This window comes from Typopeltis vanoorti, chromosome 6 (genome assembly GCF_054136105.1).
Source record: "Typopeltis vanoorti isolate ZY-2024b chromosome 6, IOZ_Tvanoo_1.0, whole genome shotgun sequence".
NCBI classification, from domain to species: Eukaryota; Metazoa; Arthropoda; class Arachnida; order Uropygi; family Thelyphonidae; genus Typopeltis; species Typopeltis vanoorti.
In genome coordinates, this window is record NC_143554.1 from 36,990,295 (window position 1) to 37,009,673 (window position 19,379).

General features: G+C 34.4%; 1 protein-coding gene across 1 annotated transcript in view; it reads left to right on the forward strand.

Annotated features, from left to right (window-relative positions):
- spen (spen family transcriptional repressor split ends) overlaps positions 1-19,379 on the forward strand; it is a 570,588-nt gene that overhangs the window by 249,110 nt on the left and 302,099 nt on the right. Inside the window, exon 5 of the mRNA XM_090393943.1 lies at positions 5,560-5,816. Within this exon, the coding sequence (XP_090250069.1) occupies positions 5,560-5,816 (257 nt within the window). The remainder of the gene's footprint in view (positions 1-5,559; positions 5,817-19,379) is intronic.

Genomic DNA, 19,379 nt, shown 5'->3' on the forward strand with positions numbered 1-19,379 from the left:
ATAAGCCATTGGAATTACATTATCAAGGTATCAAAACTTATATGGAGGGTGATCAAAATTAAAGTATCCCTGTTTAAGGCCTTGTGGAGCCCATCATGTGATCCAAATGCTACACAACTTTGCAGGAATACCCTGGGTGTCATGCAGAAGTGATACCTGAGGGAAGAAAAAGTAGTTCCAAAATTCAACACCAGGAATGATCATCATCAAATTCCTGCCATGTACCCTCAAGGGGTGTACAGGATATGATAGTACTACATGAAACATTTCCATCATTACTAACTTCCTATCTACAATTTTCCTCCAAATCATTCTGTTACTTGTCAAGACTCCAATATTATCAGATCTTATATTTCTGTCGTCTAAGGCATTTTGTACCCTATCAAACCACCTATATCAAACCACCTATATCGTTTTCCTGCCAACCTGGCAGAGAACAATTGTTTTATCAATCTTTCTTCGCCCATTCTGTTTAAGTGACCATACCACCTGAGATTATCTCTGCTAACTCATTCCTGGATGCTGACAATGTGAAGTTCTTTCCTAATATCTTCATTTTTAATATGATATTGCCATTGATGCCATCTGTTCATGCCTCTAATCTTTCTCGGGACTCTCATATCTGCGGTCTCTAGTCTTTGGTCAAGTGTTTTACTACTGACCCAGCTCTCAGATCTATAAGTTAAAACTGATTTGAACACTGTCTTGTATACAGCTAATTTAGTGTTCTGACTAATTTCTCTCTTATTCCATATGAATTTATTAAATTGACTTCCTACCATACCAGCTTTGATGATTCTGTTATCTATTTCCATATTTAATTTATCATCTTCACTAAAAATTGTGCCTAAGTAGCTGAAATGTTTTACTTGTTCCACAGGTTCTCCGTTTTCAGCAATTCTGCCTATTTTCATTGTCTTTGTTTTTTTATTGCTGACCTTCATACCGTATCGATTACAAGTTATTCAATTTAGTCAAGGAATCTCGCAAACTTGTAGCGGATTTATTTGGAAGTGTAACATTGTCCGTATAAAGCAAAGAGCTGACATTAACATCTCCAATTTCGATATCAGGTTTAATACCATTTTCCTTCATTACGTGATCCATATAGATAATGAATAAAAGTGGGGATAATGTACATCCTTGTCTCACACCAGATTTAACATTAAACCATCTTCCTGTACTTCCTTCAATTCTAACTCCTGAGTTACAACTCAAATAAAGACTAAGTATTGCTTGATATAATGCTCCATTGACACCATATATCTTTAGAGTATTGAATAGCTTCTCTCTTGGCACCTAATCATATGCCTTTTCCAGATCTACAAAACTTAAATACAGATCTTTGTTGTATTCCCATGCTTTCTCAACTATTTGTCGTAAAGTGAAGATCTGATCCTGACAGCCTCTATTTGACCTGAATCCAGCTTGTTCTTCACTAAGCTTTTCTTCTACTATTCTTCTCAACCGTTTCTCAAGTATACGTGCATATATCTTACCAGGAACACTCAGAAGGGAAATACCTCTGTAATTCTCACATTCAGGTTTATTTCTCTTTTTATATATGGGTACTATTAGAGCTCTACTCCAATCATTGGGAATTCGTCCCTCTGTCCAGGCCTTCTGAATTAAGCAGTGCAGCCACTGCAAGACTTTTATACCACCATACTTCAGCATTTCTGTCGAATATCATCTACTCCTGCCTGCCTTTCCACATTTTAAGCCTTTGATGGCTTTTTCTACTTCAAGTATGTATATGTATTCCTGACTGTATGCCTGTTGAGTGTTTTTTACCACTGTGCTATCACTGCTTGTTTCGTTTAGCAGTTTCTCGAAGTATTTACTCCATACTTCAAGGATATCTTTTTCTCCCTTTTTCATGTCACCTTTATCATGTCTAACTCCTTTTACAGCACTCTTTCCTCCATTTCTAAGTTTCTTGTGAATTTGTGCACATTTTTATGTTGGAACATGGTGTTAGTAATAACCGGTCCATGTCCTGAGCAGAAATCCAACAAATATTTGCCATTATTATTAGCTTTGCTCTTTTCTCCAAATTTTCCCAAAATATTTTTGTATGTCTGACAATCATTTCCTGCTGTGCTATTTAGATCCCCAACAAGGACTAACTTTTCCTTTTTCATTGTGTCAGATGCTAAAACATTAAAAGATTCCTTCACTTCTACCTTAGTCGAACCTTCTGTGGGACCATAGGCACAAATAAGTCTCATTGTCCATTCGCCATTCTGATATTTGCCCACATCACTATACTTGAGACTGCCTGCCATTCAAGAAGATTAGCCTCGTATTTAGTGTTGAATACAATGGCTACACCTTCTTTTCCTTGATTGTCATTGCTTGAATATAACATTTTGTATTTATTGCTCAGAAATATCTTGCCAGTTTTTGTCTTTTTTGTTTCAGTCACCGCTATTATGTCGATCTGGTACTTATCTAATTCCTCAGCTAGTTCCATTTCTTTGCCATTCAGGCTTCTTATGTTGATAGTACTGATCTTTAACTCTGGTGATGTTGAGTTGGGGTGTGCTTTCAGATTTGTTCCAGTAGCTGACTTTCGCTGTTCACCCTGGTTCCCTGGTGAAAACAGCGAGGGCCTTGTTTAATCGAGCGACGCCCCAGCCCGCATGAAATTTTGTCATGTTGTACCATCATTTTATAATTTGGTTTAAGCCAATCAGAATTACAATTTGTTCGGCTAAATCCGAAATTGCCAGCCCGTCCTCGTTCGTTCAGTATCCAGGTAGATACCCAACAGGGTGCACTATGAGAAGGTGAGGATTGGGCATTAGGTCAGAAGCCCTGGTCGGTTCTCCGCATTCCTTTAAAGACGATGTGGAGGTCTCCTCTCAGTTATACAGATTTGACCTTAAGCACCCCGCCAGGAATGTTAAACACCAAATGCGCGGAATTTGCATATTGTACAACTTTGCAGGTGCCAGGAGTGTTTAAAAAGATGGACATGGGATTTTTCCCTTCATTCTGGTTGTTAATATCATTCAAAGTGATGGTACTAACCTTGTCATGAAGCTGTACTACCTAAACATTTCCAATGTTGTTACTGCACTCCGCAACAATTAAGAGACACCGTATGGGGAGTGTTCATGCCAGGGTGATAATAACTCACTCCCTGTTGTAAACAACATGCCCTCTGCAACAGCTACTACACTGCAGATGCACGAAAAACAGTTAGTTTTATTATGTCCCTAAATAAGGTACAGAGACATATGCAGGCTGTGTAATATATTTCTCAACAAATAGTGCAATTAGAGACAACTGGGATAAAAATGGTATTAACTAATGAATCACGTGTCCCGTCTCACAGAAACTGCTGTATAGACCAAGCAGAACCATATGTAGCCAGTACGACGTAGCGAACTTAGAGAATTCATACATAATATAATTAATATATATATATATATATATTTCCCTCCCCCCCTCTCTATGTATATAATTTATTAAGAAATATATATTTAAATTATTTATTTTTTTCTTAATAATGATTCCATGCGTTAGTGATGCATAGCCAAAAATTGCCACGTATCCCCGGGGATATGTGTACCACATTTTTGAGAAACACTTGTTTAATGTATCGACTTATGTTTTGCCAGATGGAACGAAACCCTGACATAAGTTGAGGGATGACTGTAATTTATTTAAACATTTTAATAATCTTTGGAATTTTTTTCCATCGAATTTATGCAGTTTGGAGTTTATCCCATCTTCTCCTGCTGATTTGCCATTTTTTATTTTATTTAGGTTGTCTTTTATTCTTTCATTGTTATTATATCATTTAAAGTATTTTGTAAGTTTCTGGTGTAATTTTTTTTTGATGCCAGTATTATCCAATCAAAGATCTGTAAAGTAATCAAAGAATTCTTTTACATCTATTTCACAATTTATATTTGCAGTTTTTTTTTATATCTGTATTCATGTGTGTTAGTATCTTATGCTCGTTGGGTCTTATTTTGTATATGTTATTTTCTAGATATGATACAAATTTTTCCCACCTTTCTGGTTTCTCTTTTGGCTGTTGCTCGTCTTTTTTTTAGATTAAATTTCATCTTGTTTTTAATAAAAACAAGTATGTATGTAATTTTTTATTTTTATGATATTTTTTGTGTGTTCCTAGACTTTCTTATGCTGCTAATGCAATAATTTCTTTTATATTATTCCATTCTTTCTCAATGTCTTCATTTTCTTGTATTTTTTCTGAGTAGTTATTAATTCTCTGTTGGTATAAATTACTTATACTTGAATCATTTAGTAGTCTTACTTTGTAATTAAATTTTGTTTCTCTAGTTTGTTTTGTATTTTTTGTAACAAGTTTGGTGGAAACCTTGGTTTTGCCTGCACTGAATAGTGATCTGTGTTGATTTCTAGTCCTCTTCTGACTTTAAAATCTAGGAAGCGGTTTGCTTCTTTTTCATTTGCTATAAAGTAGTCTATTATTGATTTTTGTCCTCTTGCACACCATATATGTTTATGTATATTTTTATGTTTGTAAAATGTATTCATTATTTTTAAATTATTATATAATCAATGGGTCACTTTCCATTTTTGTTTACTGTTGGTTCTCCAAATTGTTGTATATTATTAATTTTTTTCATTCATATTCTGGCATTAAGATCTCCTGCTATAATTATATGGTCTGTTTTATTTAATTTTTCATATATTCCTTGTAACTTTTTGTAAAAGTAATCATTTTCTTTTTTCCTTCTTCAGGAGCATACACTCCAACAACTGTTAAATTTTCTTTAATTTTAATCACACTTCTAATATTCTTTCATTCCAGTATGTATAATGAGTTATTTTTTGTTTAATTGATTTATGGATCCAAATCATTACACCAGCTTTTGCATGTATTTGTTTGTCCACTCCACTATACATGATATTTTAATTAGCTGTTTTTTTGTTTCTGTAAGAACTGCAGTTTCTATTTTTTCGTCATTTAAAATTTTATCTAATTATTCTTTATGTGCTATGCTTCTAATGTTCCGTGTAGCATATTTTTTTTTTCTTTTTCCAAAGGTTCTTTACCTTTTCCAGATTGCTGTCTTTTCCCATGTTTTCTGCCTGGTTTGGATTTCGTTGAGACTTGAAAGTAACATGTGTTTCCCTATGTCAAGTGACTAGCATGACGATAGGTATCTTAATGGTGGGGCTGCCACCTTAAGACAACTAGGCTTGCCTTTTTTAGTAGATAGTGGAAACTACAGTTTGAGAGGAAAGAGTTACCCTCTCGCCCTTGAATTGCTCTAATAGCGCTGGGGGGGGAGTAAGAAGTAAGAGCGAGTAGAGGAAAGAAGAGTAGAAGACCCATTCTACAGGTATGATATACCAAGTGTATATTGTAGGAAGTAAGATCATATCTAGCTTGGGTATCACAGATTTGCCATGCGTGTACTCACCAATGTGAGCCCCTGAGATGTTTTCTGTTTTTATAACAGACTAATTTCTGCAGTTAATTTTTTGATACTGTCTCTATTTTAATTTTTTTTTATCAGTTGTTTAATGATGTTCACTTTAATTACATTTTAGGGCATCATATGGGAGCCAGAGTAGTGGCAAAGCAGGTAGACTAGATAGACCAGCTAGCACAATAACTACTCCTTCAACTCCAATCTCATATTTGCCCTCAGCTGTAGCAACTCCTATGACAAATAACACCTCTGTGAGTTCTCAGGGTTCTAATCAGTCACAAGGTTGTACACCAGGATCAACAGATAATGGTAGTGAAAAGGATGAGAAGAGGCCACTTGGAATTTGTGTACGGAACTTACCCGTTCGTTCCACAGGTAACATAATAATATACTTGTTTTGATTTTAGTTTGATTGATTTTCTTCTTAACATTAACTTGTCTCACAAGGAGATGCTATTTCCCAAAATCTTTATAGCAGTCCTTCAAGAAATATTTAACAATATAAACTGGACAAACCTTGGTATGAAAACTAATAACAGAAACTTAACACACCTAAGATATGCAGATGATATCATAATTTTTGCAAACACTCCAGAAGACCTTAATGTAATGAAAGAAGAGCTATGTCATTAAAGCAGAAAAGTTGACCTAAAAATAAACAGAGGAAAAACTAAAACCATGTTTAATCATTTTGTAACACCAAAAAACATAATAATAGAAAACAATTTCTTGGAAAGAGTCTTTCCATATGCATATTTAGGTCATCTCATTGATCTAAACTGTGGACTCCAAAAGGAAATAAATAGAAGAGAGTTCAACTTGCCTGGAGTGTATTCAGAAAATTGAAAAGTATTTTTGAAAACATTGATGTCCCACTCTGTTTAAAAAGGAAGACATTTAACCAGTGTATACTTTCAGTCATCGTATATGGTTGTGAAACTTGGTCTCTAACAAAAGCACTGACAAATAAACCAGCATACTCAAAGAAAAATAGAGAAGCGATGCTAGGCATCACATTAAAAGATTCTGTCCTCGTAATCTGCATCCCATAATCCTGATATCATCTTTGCAACTCTTCTTTGCAATCTTTCCACAGCTTCTTTATCTCCTACAAACACCTGGATAAGCAGCCAGACTTGTATCACTGACATCATTCTTTACCACAAGCGATTAAAATGGAAACGGGCTTGACATCTATCCACAAGTGAAGATGAGCAATGGATCACCTGAATGCACTGGATTCCAAAAGATGGGAAATGACGCCGAGAACGTCCTGAAAGAAGGTGGAGTGATGACTTGTCAGATTTTGTTGGTAAAAATTGGTCAACCATTGCCAAGAACAGAGAAAGGTGGAAGGAACTGGAGGAGGCATTCGTCAAGTAGTGGACAGATAATGGCTGAAAAGAAGAATGTTAGCATAACAGTAGGTACAATATTATGCTATTGCATTGTATTTAATGCTTGGTATTCAGGTTTTTCAAGTCAAAGATTAACAGTTTTATTTTTATATGTGTGTGTGCGTGCGTGCTTTGCATTTTCCTCCTAATAGTAGCCTTACCAGGAAGTAATTTATTCTTACATGCTCCATTGAATACAATGCATATATTACATGTAGCTTCCAAGTACTGATTAACATTTACATTTCCAATTTTGTATCAGTATTCATATTTACATTTCCAATTTTGTATCAGTATTCATATTTACATTTCCAATTTTGTATCAATATTTACATTTCCAATTTTGTATCAATATTTACATTTCCAATTTTGTATCTATATTCATATTTCAATTTATATTGTTACATCTATATGTACATGTTCCGACTTTTACATTCATATTTATATTTTTATATATACATATATTTACATTATATAATTCATACAATATCAGTAGTTTATGTTACTTTACAACGACTGGTAGTTGATCATCATCATCATCGAATTCCTGCCATGTACCCTCACGAGATATACAGGATATGATAGTACTACATGAAAAATTTACATCATTACTAACTTCCTATCTACAATTTTCCTCCAAATCAGTCTGTTACTTGTCAAGACTCCAACATTATCAGATCTTATATTTCTATCATCTAAGGCACTTTTTAACCTTATCAATCCACCTATATCTTGGTCTTCCTCTGGGTCTTTTTCCTGCCAACCTGGCAGAGAAAACTTGTTTTGCTAATCTTTCCTCGCCCATTCTGTTTAAATGACCATACCACCTGAGATTAGCTCTGCTAACGCATTCCTGGATACTGACAATGTCAAGTTCTTTCCTAATATCCTTATCTTTAGTATGATATTGACATTGATGCCATCTGTTCACGCCTCTAATCTTTCTCAGGACTCTCATATCTGCGGTCTCTAGTGTTTGGTCAAATGTTTTTTTACTTAACCCAGCTCTCAGATCCATAAGTTAAAACTGGTTTGAACACTGTATTGTATACAACTAATTTAGTGTTCTCCGACTAATTTCTTTCTTATTCCATATGAATTTATTCAGTTGACTTCCTACCATACCAGCTTTGTTGATTCTGTTGTCTATTTCCATATTTAATTTACCATCTTCACTAAAAATCGTGCCTAAGTAACTGAAATGTTTTACTTGTTCCACAGGTTCTCCATTCACAACGCAGTTGATATTTTCAGTGATTCTACTTATTTTCATTGTCTTTGTCTTGTTATTGCTGACCTTCATACCATATCTATTCATACCAGTTATTCAGTTTAGTCAGGGAATCTTGCAGATTTGTAGTGGATTTATTTAGAAGTATAACATCGTCCGCATAAAGCAAAGAGCTGACATTAACATCTCCAGTTTCGATATCAGGTTTAATACCACTTTCCTTCATAATGTGATCGATATAGATAATGAATAACAGAGGAGATAATGTACATCTTTGTCTGACACCAGAGTTAACATTAAACCATCTTCCTGTACTTCCTTGAATTCTAACTGCTGATTTACAACTCAAATAAAGACTAAGTATTGCTTGATATAATGCCCCATCGAAACCATATAACTGTAGCATTTTGAATAGCTTCTCTTGGCACCTTGTCACATGCCTTTTTCAGATCTACAAAACTTAAATACAGATCTTTGTTATATTCCCATGATTTCTCCACTATTTGTCGTAAAGTGAAGATCTGATCCTGACAGCCTCTATTTGGCCTGAATCCAGTTTGTTCTTCACCAAGCTTTTCTTCCACAATTCTTCTCAACCATTTTTCAAGTATACTTACATAAATCTTACTAGGAACACTCAGTAGGGAAATACCTCTGTAATTCTTACATTCAGTTTTATTTTCCTTTATGTGTACTATTAGAGCTGTACACCAATCATCTGGAATTTGTCCCTCTGTCCAGGCCTTCTGAACTATGCAGTGCAGCCACTGTACGACTTTTATACCTCCATACTTCAGTATTTCTGGTCGAATATCATCTACTCCTGTTGCCTTTCCACATTTCAAGGCCTCTGATGGCTTTTTTTACTTCAGGTATGGATATGTGTTCCTGCTGTATGCCTGTTGAGTGTTTTTTACCACTGTGCTATCACAGCTTGTTTCATTTAGCAATTTTTCGAAGTAATTACTCCATACTTCAAGGATAATTTTTCCTGTTTTCATGTCACCTTTATCATCTCTAATTCCTTATACAGCACTTTTTCCTCCATTTCTGAGCTTCTTCAACAACCTCCAGAATATCTTGCTGCCTCCTTGATATTTATTTTCTATGTTCTTGCCAAAGTCCCATGACTTTTGTTTAGCCAGTTTTACACAGTGTTTAGCGTTCTTGCATATGTCTCTGTATTCTCTAAGAGCACAAGCTGACTTATTTGCCAGGAACGTTTGATATGCTTTCTTCTTTTCCTTCACTGCCTCTTTAACTTCCTGTGTCCACTGGTAGTTGATCTTATTGGCAAATTTAATTAGTTCTGAGTAATACTTTTCGATAAGCCCTGTTTTGACACTGGCCACCTGTTTCCAGAAGTAATGACATGTTGCATTAAGGACATCCGTATGGAGTCCAGTAGCTTGCAGTCGTAAAGTATGTGGTCAACAGTCTGTTGAAGTTGTGAACTACAAATACATGATGGTGATTCCAGGATATGAAATCTGTGTAAGTAGTGTCTTAGTTTTCCATGTCCCGTTAGTAGCGTGGTTAAACCTGAAGAAATTCTGCTTGATGTCCCTGATGATGATATATATATATATATATATATAGAGAGAGAGAGAGAGAGAGAGAGAGAAAGAAAGAAATATTATTCTTAATATTTAATACCAGCAAACCTCCTACATCTGTCAAGGCAAGTTTACAGATGTATCTGCTGAATTTCTGTATTTCAAACCTTCTGAGATGTTTCATGTGCCAAAGCTATGGTCATGTGCAAATGACTTGCTGTCTGTACTCAATGTAATAGCAAATACTAAGAAAACAAAGATTGCTCTGCAAAGATAACATGTCTTAACCATAGAGGAGACCATCTTATTTTCCTGGACACTCTCAGTGTCGGAGTGGTGGCTCCAAATACCTTCACTCCTGTTCTTCAAATTTCCCATTACTTTACTTACAACCATGATGAACACTATAAAAAAAAAAATTAATCACTGCAGTTAAAGAAATCCCCCAGAAACCAAAAATTTTGAAAAACACTCAAAACATTGCCCCCCCCCCCCTGCACTTTTTTATGGTGGTTGGGCCGGGGTAACTATATAATCCCAAAAATCCAGCAGAATCTCAGAATTCAATGCAACAACAATAACTTTCAGTCTGACTTTACTAACATCGGAGGTATTAATTTCAATATCAGTAATGTGCACCGTCACCTGTGGATATTCAAACCTGATATGTTGTTCGTCATTGATTCATAACTGCCATCCTCTGTAACAATATCTCACCTCATCCATAACAGGCATCCTTTGCAACAGTATCTTACTACATATCTCCAACTTTCCTCATTATATCTTCCATAATGCCTTTCCTAAGAAGGATGGGACTTGTGCAATTGTTAGGTGTGATATCCTCCGAAAGGTTATCAGACTTGGAATCCTCTTTATATGATCTGTTTTGGACTAAGATTTTAATGCTTCACATTATTGTCTCTACCATTTTTCTTCTATCTTTGACTTCACCAACCAATTCGACTCCCTATTTCAGAAATTCTATCATATATAGTCTAATTACTTTAATAGTGAGATATTCTGCTTTGTGATTTCAACGTCCACAATTCAGACTGGCTTCCCTTCTCTAACTTTACAGACCAAGCTGGAAATGAAGCCAAACTGTTTTGCTATTCAGTAATGATTTAACACATTGCTCACCAACCCACCAGAATTCCAGATAATCTTCCTCATTCTCCCAACACATTTGACCTATTCTTAACTTGTTCTCCCTCCAAATATACCAGTACTATTAGCTTTCCTTTTGTCAGGTCTGTGCTTCATTTCCATGCTTCTGATTATTGCTTCCGCTCTTCCTAACACCTGGTGTGATCTAATAACAGAAATTATTCTTGTTAGGATGAGTGCTTATATCCTCACTCACATTCAGAATTCTTAATCCTTATCCAAGTCCTTGTTCCCCAAAAGTTGTGTTAAGCAAGAAATTCATCATATGTCCAATGGCTCCATTCAAAAACTCCAGCCTCTCATTATCTTATCAACAAATCTGAAGCAACTTTGTAAGGGCTAAATGCATTAAGCTTGTTTCCTGCTAATCAAGTCTCCTGGTCCCCCAAAAGCTGTGGTGTCCTTCCATATTTTCACATTCTCTCACATCCTGATGGTACAATGGTAACATCTCCTAAAGATATGACAGACTTCTTGCATCAGTTTTTTTTCTCCAACTCTATAGATGACCAAGGCAGATTCCACCAACTATCCATAATATGCCTCCTGAAATTTCACCAGAAGGACATCAGAAAACTTCTTAGTAGCTCTGATATCATTGTCTACTGGTACTGATTGTATTCCCAGTTGTACTAAAACTTTTAAAAGCAGAACTTACACTTATTTTATATAATCTCTTTAAGCTGTCTTACTCATCTGTCTGACTGATCCAGCCTGTTCCCCTTCAAAAAAAAAAAAGCATTATTTCTAACCTAATTCCATATGTTAAAGCTGATTCCACTCTTGCTACACTAAATGTGTTCAACTGTCTAGCATAGCCTTCCTAATTTGATTATGAAAAAATTTTGAATATTATGTATATTTCGAAAGTTGCAGCACCCTCACGATTTCAAGCCACGAGCCACCACCGGCTATAAACACTTATTTGAAACTTTTTGTAGTTCCAAATTTAAGTTTATGCTAGAGAAAACTAACATATCTTTTCATTAGAAACTTCTTTTGCCATTTCAGTTTTATATTTTATGTAAATCTTTAATTGCATTATTACATTATTCTTTTTCATTTTTACTGTCCTCTCTTATTAAACTCCCTAGAATATAAAACCTGAAACTTGTGTATTGTTTCACTCTTGAGTTGGGTGTTTCCAATGAATAGTGGGTTTTTACTCATTACTAGAAATATATATATATATATGAGCAATTTATGAGTATATCAGTTCTATTCCATTTTAATTTCATTTTTAATTTCTTCATTGTTAAAATAAGTTAAAAAGAAATAGAGAAAGAGTACACCCTCTTGCCTCTTAATTTCATGTTATCCCTTTCCATACTTTTAAGGCGTATGATTAAGCTCTCTTAATCATATGCCTTATCTAAATCCATGTAAGCAACATTTTTCCCTATCTGTAATTTTTTTTTTTTTTTTTTTTTTTGTCTTAGGGTAAGGTTTTTTTTTCCCTAAATCTAAATTGGTCTTCACATCAGTTCCGTTTTTATTTTATTTCTATTTTTTTTTCTTTGGTATTATTTTAACAAGTATTTTTAAAGTGTTACAAGAAATTAATTGTGCAAAATTTTTTTTTTACAATTTTAGTATTGGAATTTGCACTTTGAAGTCTCTCACCATTTTCCATAATTTTTTCTTTAACATGTTCATACAACTCATATTTTATCATATCACTTACTTCCTTTGTCAGCTTTGCTGTTAAACCATCCTGACCTGGTGTTTTGTTTATTACCAGGTTAAGTATTTATTTACTTATTATTAATGGATTATTTATTAATTAGTAATAGATCATTAATAAATAATGCTTTATTAATCTATATTTATTAATATAAATTATATATTAATATAAATAATAAATATATATTCATCTTTAGTAAGTGCAGTGCTCTATCAAGCTCTTCTCTAAAAGTATCAGGGTCTTCATCTTCACTTGTACCATCTGTCTATTACATTCTTGTCTAAATCATGTCTTTTATATAGTTCCTCCAAATACTGGCCTTATCTTTTTCTTTCAGAGATGTCATGGTCTTATAAGTTTGATCTTTTATCATAGTACTGATTTTCTCACAGTATTGCATTTTCTTTATTAATCTGGATATGGTCTCTTTTACCATTACATTTTTGGTGTCATGGCATCTTTCATTCACTTTTCCCACTATTTTGCTCTCCATCATAATTCTGTTCCTTAACCTTACACACTCCTGTTTACTCTTGTTATTTTTCCCTTCTTTTATTTTGCTCATCTGTTACTGAGATAATTTCATTTGTCACTGTATTGTTTCCTTAATTCCTGACTGTATTTTACCTGTGATATGTTTGTTATGTTTAATATTTCTTATATCCAAAGGCTAATTATTTAGGCTAATTTTTTATAGTTAAATTTTTTTGGTCCACATCACAAAGCTTCCTTTTTTTGGGGGTCAAAGTTAGCTTCTAGAATCTTGGTTTGTGCTTTGCCATGACTACTAAATTATGATTGATTATGATTATATTATGACAAGTCACAGCAATCAGGTGACTTGTCCTCCCAGGTAAATATAGTTTAGCTTAGTTAGAAAACTTAGAAAAGTAAATTATACTTAACAAGAAATTGTATTATGGATTTATCCTTTACCCAAGTGAGAGCAAACTAAAGTTCGATATGTGAAGTAAATTCACACTTAGGCTAACTTGTATGTGGATGCTGATTATCTCATATAATATTTCCCTATTATCCTATAATGCATGATACTTCTTTTTGGGATTCTGTATAAATGCAGATCAATTTCCAAAAATCTCTCTGACTGATCTAAAAAATCACTATAGATCTCATTTAGCAATTCGAAAGATCACTATAAGCTCATGACTCTTGACCTGCATTACTTCAGGATACTCATCTGTATTTCTCCATACAACACTGTGCCAAATGTTGGCTGTATCCTGCTACCAGCAGTAATCTACATACAGGCTGTTGGTGAAATTTACCTTAACCAACAGGCCATATCATCCACTTCTACTTCTAAGGTAAGCACCCTCTGGAAGACCTTTATAAAGTTACAGAGGATTCTGAAAACTATACAGTTTAGAGTGATCTGAAAAGACCACTCCGCAATTCATGTTTATTCATCCTCCATACTCAGTAGTGGCTCCACTACACAACATTGTACCAAAACTTGATTTAAGCCTATAAGAACCACTCTGCTCCTATGACAGCACCTTCGTAAGACCTTGATCCAAGTGTTAGAGAGTTACAACTTTCGATACACTAAGAGCTGAATCAGTGGGTAAAGTTACATTTCTGTATGCAAGTGTAAAAATGACATATACCATTTAAACCATAAATTAAAGATACTAAGAAATTATATACTTGGTTTAATCCTTTATCCAAGTGAAAGCAAGCAAAGTTTGCGTCTGAAGTATTTTCAGGACTGGGGCAACTCGTATAAGGAAGCTAAGACTTCACATCACCTGCCTTAGTATCCCATAATGCAAAGCACATCTCCTTGCAGACATGTATAATGCTATGCATTATGGGAAGTGTCATTACTCAGACCGGTTTCCCTGTTTAAGTGCAGGATTACCTCTCCAAAAACTTGTGCGATCACCCAACAATGAGTGACCCAAGTGATCATTTAACTCACCAGTGGCTCTGCTCAGTGACAGGCTCTCCTACCACCAAGCAGAACCGCTCATATTCCAGGAAAAGCATCAGCCAAGGAAGCCCTGATACAGGCTACCCCCCATTGGATCCAAATACCTGGATGTTCAAAAGTTCCTTAAGGCAAAAACCTTAAGGGAGCAAAAACTCTTCTCCCCCAGAATCAAACTACCAACTGGTTTCGATCTTCATTGAGGTCTTTCAGTGGGGGCCAGATGCAAAGGTGATACAAGGTTGAAGTAATGTAGAGAAGTCATATTTTCATATACGAGTTGCCAAAAGGTGTTGCACCTTATTATTAAATTACTCTGGATTGGAGAAAGTTGTTGGAAGTTTTTTCACTTGGTTATACTATAAATTAAAGATACCAAAAAATATATATACCTGGTTTAATCCTTTATCCAAGTATAAGCAAACAAAGTTTGTGCCTGAAGTATTTTCAGGACTGGGCAACTTGTATAAGGAAGCTAATGATATCACATCATTTACCTTAGTATCCCATAATGCAAAGCACATCTCCTTGGTTATAGATGTTTTTGCAGGTTTTTCATCCCGCAAGCAGGCAAACCGGCCCCGTGAACACACAGGCTACAGTCATAGGACATACCGGGTGGCATAGGGCTAGCCACCTTATCCTCGGGATGGGTATGGCTTAGAAGAGCTAAGGATAGCTCCGTAACAGGCCACTAGGCCTAATACATGAAGGGAAGAAGAAGGAGAAGATGAATAGTTATAGTTCCCATATTTATTTTAAATATTTCTTGTTATAGGTTTTCTATTTCTTCAATTAAAATTTCTTAGAAATGTTCTCCCCATCTTTTTCTATGTCCGCTTCATTTGTGAGTAACTTTCCTTGTTTATATTTTACAATTCCTTCTTTCTAACAATATTCTAAACCCTTCTCTTTTAAAACTCTTCCCACTTAGCTTTTTTGTTATCTCAAACAACCTCTTTGAGTCAAATTTACTTGCTGCTTCTTTGGTCTCTTTACACATTTCATCCAGGAAATCTCTTATATCTTTCCTTGCACTTTTTTTACATGTCCATTTTTAAGCCTGTATCTTTCATTTATCCTATTTCTTTCATTTTCTTCTGTGCTTTGCAATAGTATTCGATGAAGCTTTCTTCACAATAAGTTGATGTTTTTTTTTTGTTTTTTTTTAGAGATCTATTGTTTGTGGTTCTTGCTCTGCCTTCCTACAGTTTGGATATATTGTATTTAATGTTGTTTAAGTAGGCGTTTTTTTTTTTTTTTTTTTTAATTAAATTTTTTATTTTTTTTACTGCCCAAGTTATTTTTAGTTTAGTTATAGTTCCTATATTTATTTTAAGTATTTCTTCTTCTGGGATTTTAGGATTTCCCCATTTTCATTACAGTTTCCTAAGCCTTCTTTTCCCATTATTCATTCGTATCCCACGTTACTATCTCCTACTTTTGCATTCATGTCCCCTTTGATTCTTTGCCTTCAGATTTTTTTCTTAGTTTCATTTTTATTTTTGCAATCAATAATAGGTGTTCTGTAAAGGCATATGCACCTCTCCAAACTCTTACATCTGCCAAAGAGGTTCTCCAAGATCTGTTTATTAAAATATGGTCTATTTGGTGTTTGGATTTCTTATCAGGTGATTTGCAAAACAAGTTCTCTCTGCCAGGTTGGCAGGAAAAAGACCAAGATATAGGTGGATTGATACGATACAAAGTGCCTTAGACAATAGAAATATAAGATCTGATAATGTTGGAGTCTTGACATGTAACAAGACTGATTTGGAGGAAAATGATGTAAATTTTTCATGTAGTACTATCAGATCCTGTACACCCCCTTGAGGGTACATGGCAGAAATTTGATGACGATTGATGATATTCAAGTCTGTTTATGACTGTCTTTACGTTTAAATAAGGTTCCTCCTATGATCATATCATTGAAAGTGCAAAGGTCTTTTAGGATTTCCCTATTTTCATTAGTTTCCTAGACCTTCTTTTCCCATTATTCTTTCATGTCCCACATTACTATCTCCAACTTTTGCATTCGTGTCCCCTATAATTAAAAGCATATCTTTACGTTTTATTTCATCCACTTCTTTTTGTAGCATATCATAGAAGTCTTCTTTCTCTTCTATTTTTGAATTGTTTGTTTGTCCATATATGGTTATTATGGTCACATTTCTGTATTATGCTTTGAATCTAGCTTTGACAGTTCTTTCAGAAACTAGTTTCCATTCAATTACTGCTCTTCTAGCATCATCCTCATTCTGATTTCTAGAATATAAAATGCATTTATTTGTTGTTAGTGGGATTTCTCTGTTACCGTTCCATCTTGCAGTGCTTAGACTTAGTATTTCTATTTTGTATCTGTCCATTTCTCTGGTTTGTAAATTAGCTTTTGTACAAGTCCTAATATTTCAGTATCAAATTTTGGTTGAACGTTTTGGGCTAAAGAGGTTTTTTCTTGGGGTTTTTTCTGCCTGTCAGCTTCCTCCATGGGGCTTTTACTGGCTTGCTTCATTTTCCCCAGTGTTTCTCCCTCTTGATTTTGTGTCAGTTTTTCAACAATGGTTGAGGTTTCTGTAGCAATGTTTTTTTACATATTGTGGTTGCTAGCCACTAGAACAATCCTTCTCTTTTCTCATCTGGGCTTGGAACCAGCAGTGGTGGAGTTATTTTTAAATATGTACTTGAAATAAAAATAAGGGTTTCATCAAACAGAATAGTTCAAACTTTCACTGATAATTTTTGTAACTTTCATTGGAAAGTGTTTACTAATGGTGTTCATTACTAATGTACCTCATGTTGACTCTATTGTAAACACTTCCATAACGAGGTCATTCAGTACAACAGACTATCAAATAGTCATCACCAATACGTACAATGCTATGCTAAAAGAAATTCGCTATAGCAAATAATTTGTTATGCACTACAAGTTTACAAGTTTGTTATAATGAGACTGTGATCTCTACAAGATTTCATTTGTACCATAGTGTTTTGAATAGTCCCCCCCCCCCCCCTTCTTGTAATCTTTATAATATTTTTCAGGGATCAACAAAACTTAAAGATCCTTGTTATATTTCCAGGATATGTGTAGACTTTGTTCGAATCCCAAAATCTAGTTGCATCAACTTTTTTTTGGACTTACTCCAACTTGTTCTTCATAGTGCCTTTATTTTCCTTAATAAGTCTATAAATCTTTCCTGCAACACTCAGTAAGGAGATTCTTCTATAATCCTAATTTTGCTTTATTTTATTTTTATATATTATTTTTTTTTTTTTTTTTTAAATCGGTACAATATTTCTGCTATAATCACTGAAGTTGAGTCTTCCCTCCAAACATTTGAAATTATGTATGGCCACCTTCAGTAGTATAAACTCATTTTATTATTTTTCCTCCTCGACAATGTTCCCTGTAAGCTGAATGTGTGTGCAAACTGGTCAAAAAGGGAGTACATATGTCTAGTAACTGCATGCTGAAAATTTTTGCTTTCAGATTTTCTAATTTATGGTAAATAATTTTTTAAGGTACTATAAAACAAATTATATCATCAATCATACTGGTCGCTTATTTTATTTAGTAATTTCTCCAATGTCTGTACTGCAGTATTACTCTAAACTATTCCAACTTATATACCCTGATTAGTTACTTTTAGCCTGCGTTGTGTGGATGAATGGACACTAACATCAGCAAGTTGCAGAAGTATATCTGTTTAGAGTATCCACTGTCTAGACCATGGGTCAGCAAAGTGGTCGATATCGACCCATGGTGGTCGATGAGACTCTCAAAGGGGCTGATAAGTCTAGGGGTCAATAAACACCTAAAACGATTTTGAGTAACACCTAGTAAACATGCAACTATTCATCAAACACATCTTTCTCATTAACCATTCCAATTAAATCAATAAAATGTAAGTAAATGTTTAATGTTCTTTATACATTTCTTTAAGTATTTTCTTTAAACATTTCTTATTGAGAAGCAGTAATGAAGTGAAAGAATTATTATTTTTAAATTTAGAAATTTATTATTGATAACATTTATCCATATATTTAACATTAAGGTGGGGGGGGGGGATCGGTCGATGAGGGATCAAGGATTCCATGAAGGGGTCAGTGGTCTTAAAAGTTTGCCGATCCTTGGTCTAGACAGTATAGTCACTTGAACTCATGCAAACAGTGATTGATTTTGGAATCTCCATGCATTTAAACAAATTAATTTATTGCCCATTACTGGTTATAGCCAGATGAAAAAAGGGTAATATTAATATGAGAAATATTACATTAGCTATTTTAGTGTGGTAAACCCTCAAAATATCACTGTCAAAAGTGGAAAAGAAAAAGTGGCAAATTCATTGAAAAATTTGAATTACTGGATAAATGTGTTGAAATGGGAATGCCAACATCAAAGAACAGCATGCAAGTTGTATGGGTATGTGGCAAAGACCTCAGAGAGGCTACTGCACACATTGAGCCTGGAACTGAAACCTTGCACGCATAGGCCAATAAAAATGAGAGAAAATATTACTCCTAAATGTTTTTTTTTTATTATTATAGTAATTCTAACTACCACATTTAACATAATTTTCAAGTAATTGTTCAAGACACCAAGGTATTCATAACTTCAGTTTTAATGTTTATTTGGTAATCTTTTAATTAGTCTTCCTTTTGTGGAACTCATTCTTTCTCTAACTCTCTATTTTTTTCTTAGTAGTCTATAAAATATTTTGCTACTATTGTGATTTTTTTCTTCCATGTTATTTTCAAAATCTCACGTTACTTAGTCCAAAGATGTCTGCATAAATAAGACACTAGATAAGAACAGAGATCTGCAAGTTGGCCAACTGTATCTCTCTCTCTCTCTCTCTTTTTCTCTCTCTCTCTCTCTCTCTCTCACACACACACACACAATGCATAAATTTAATATACATGGATGCTAAGAGTATCAGAAATGAAGAGGTAGA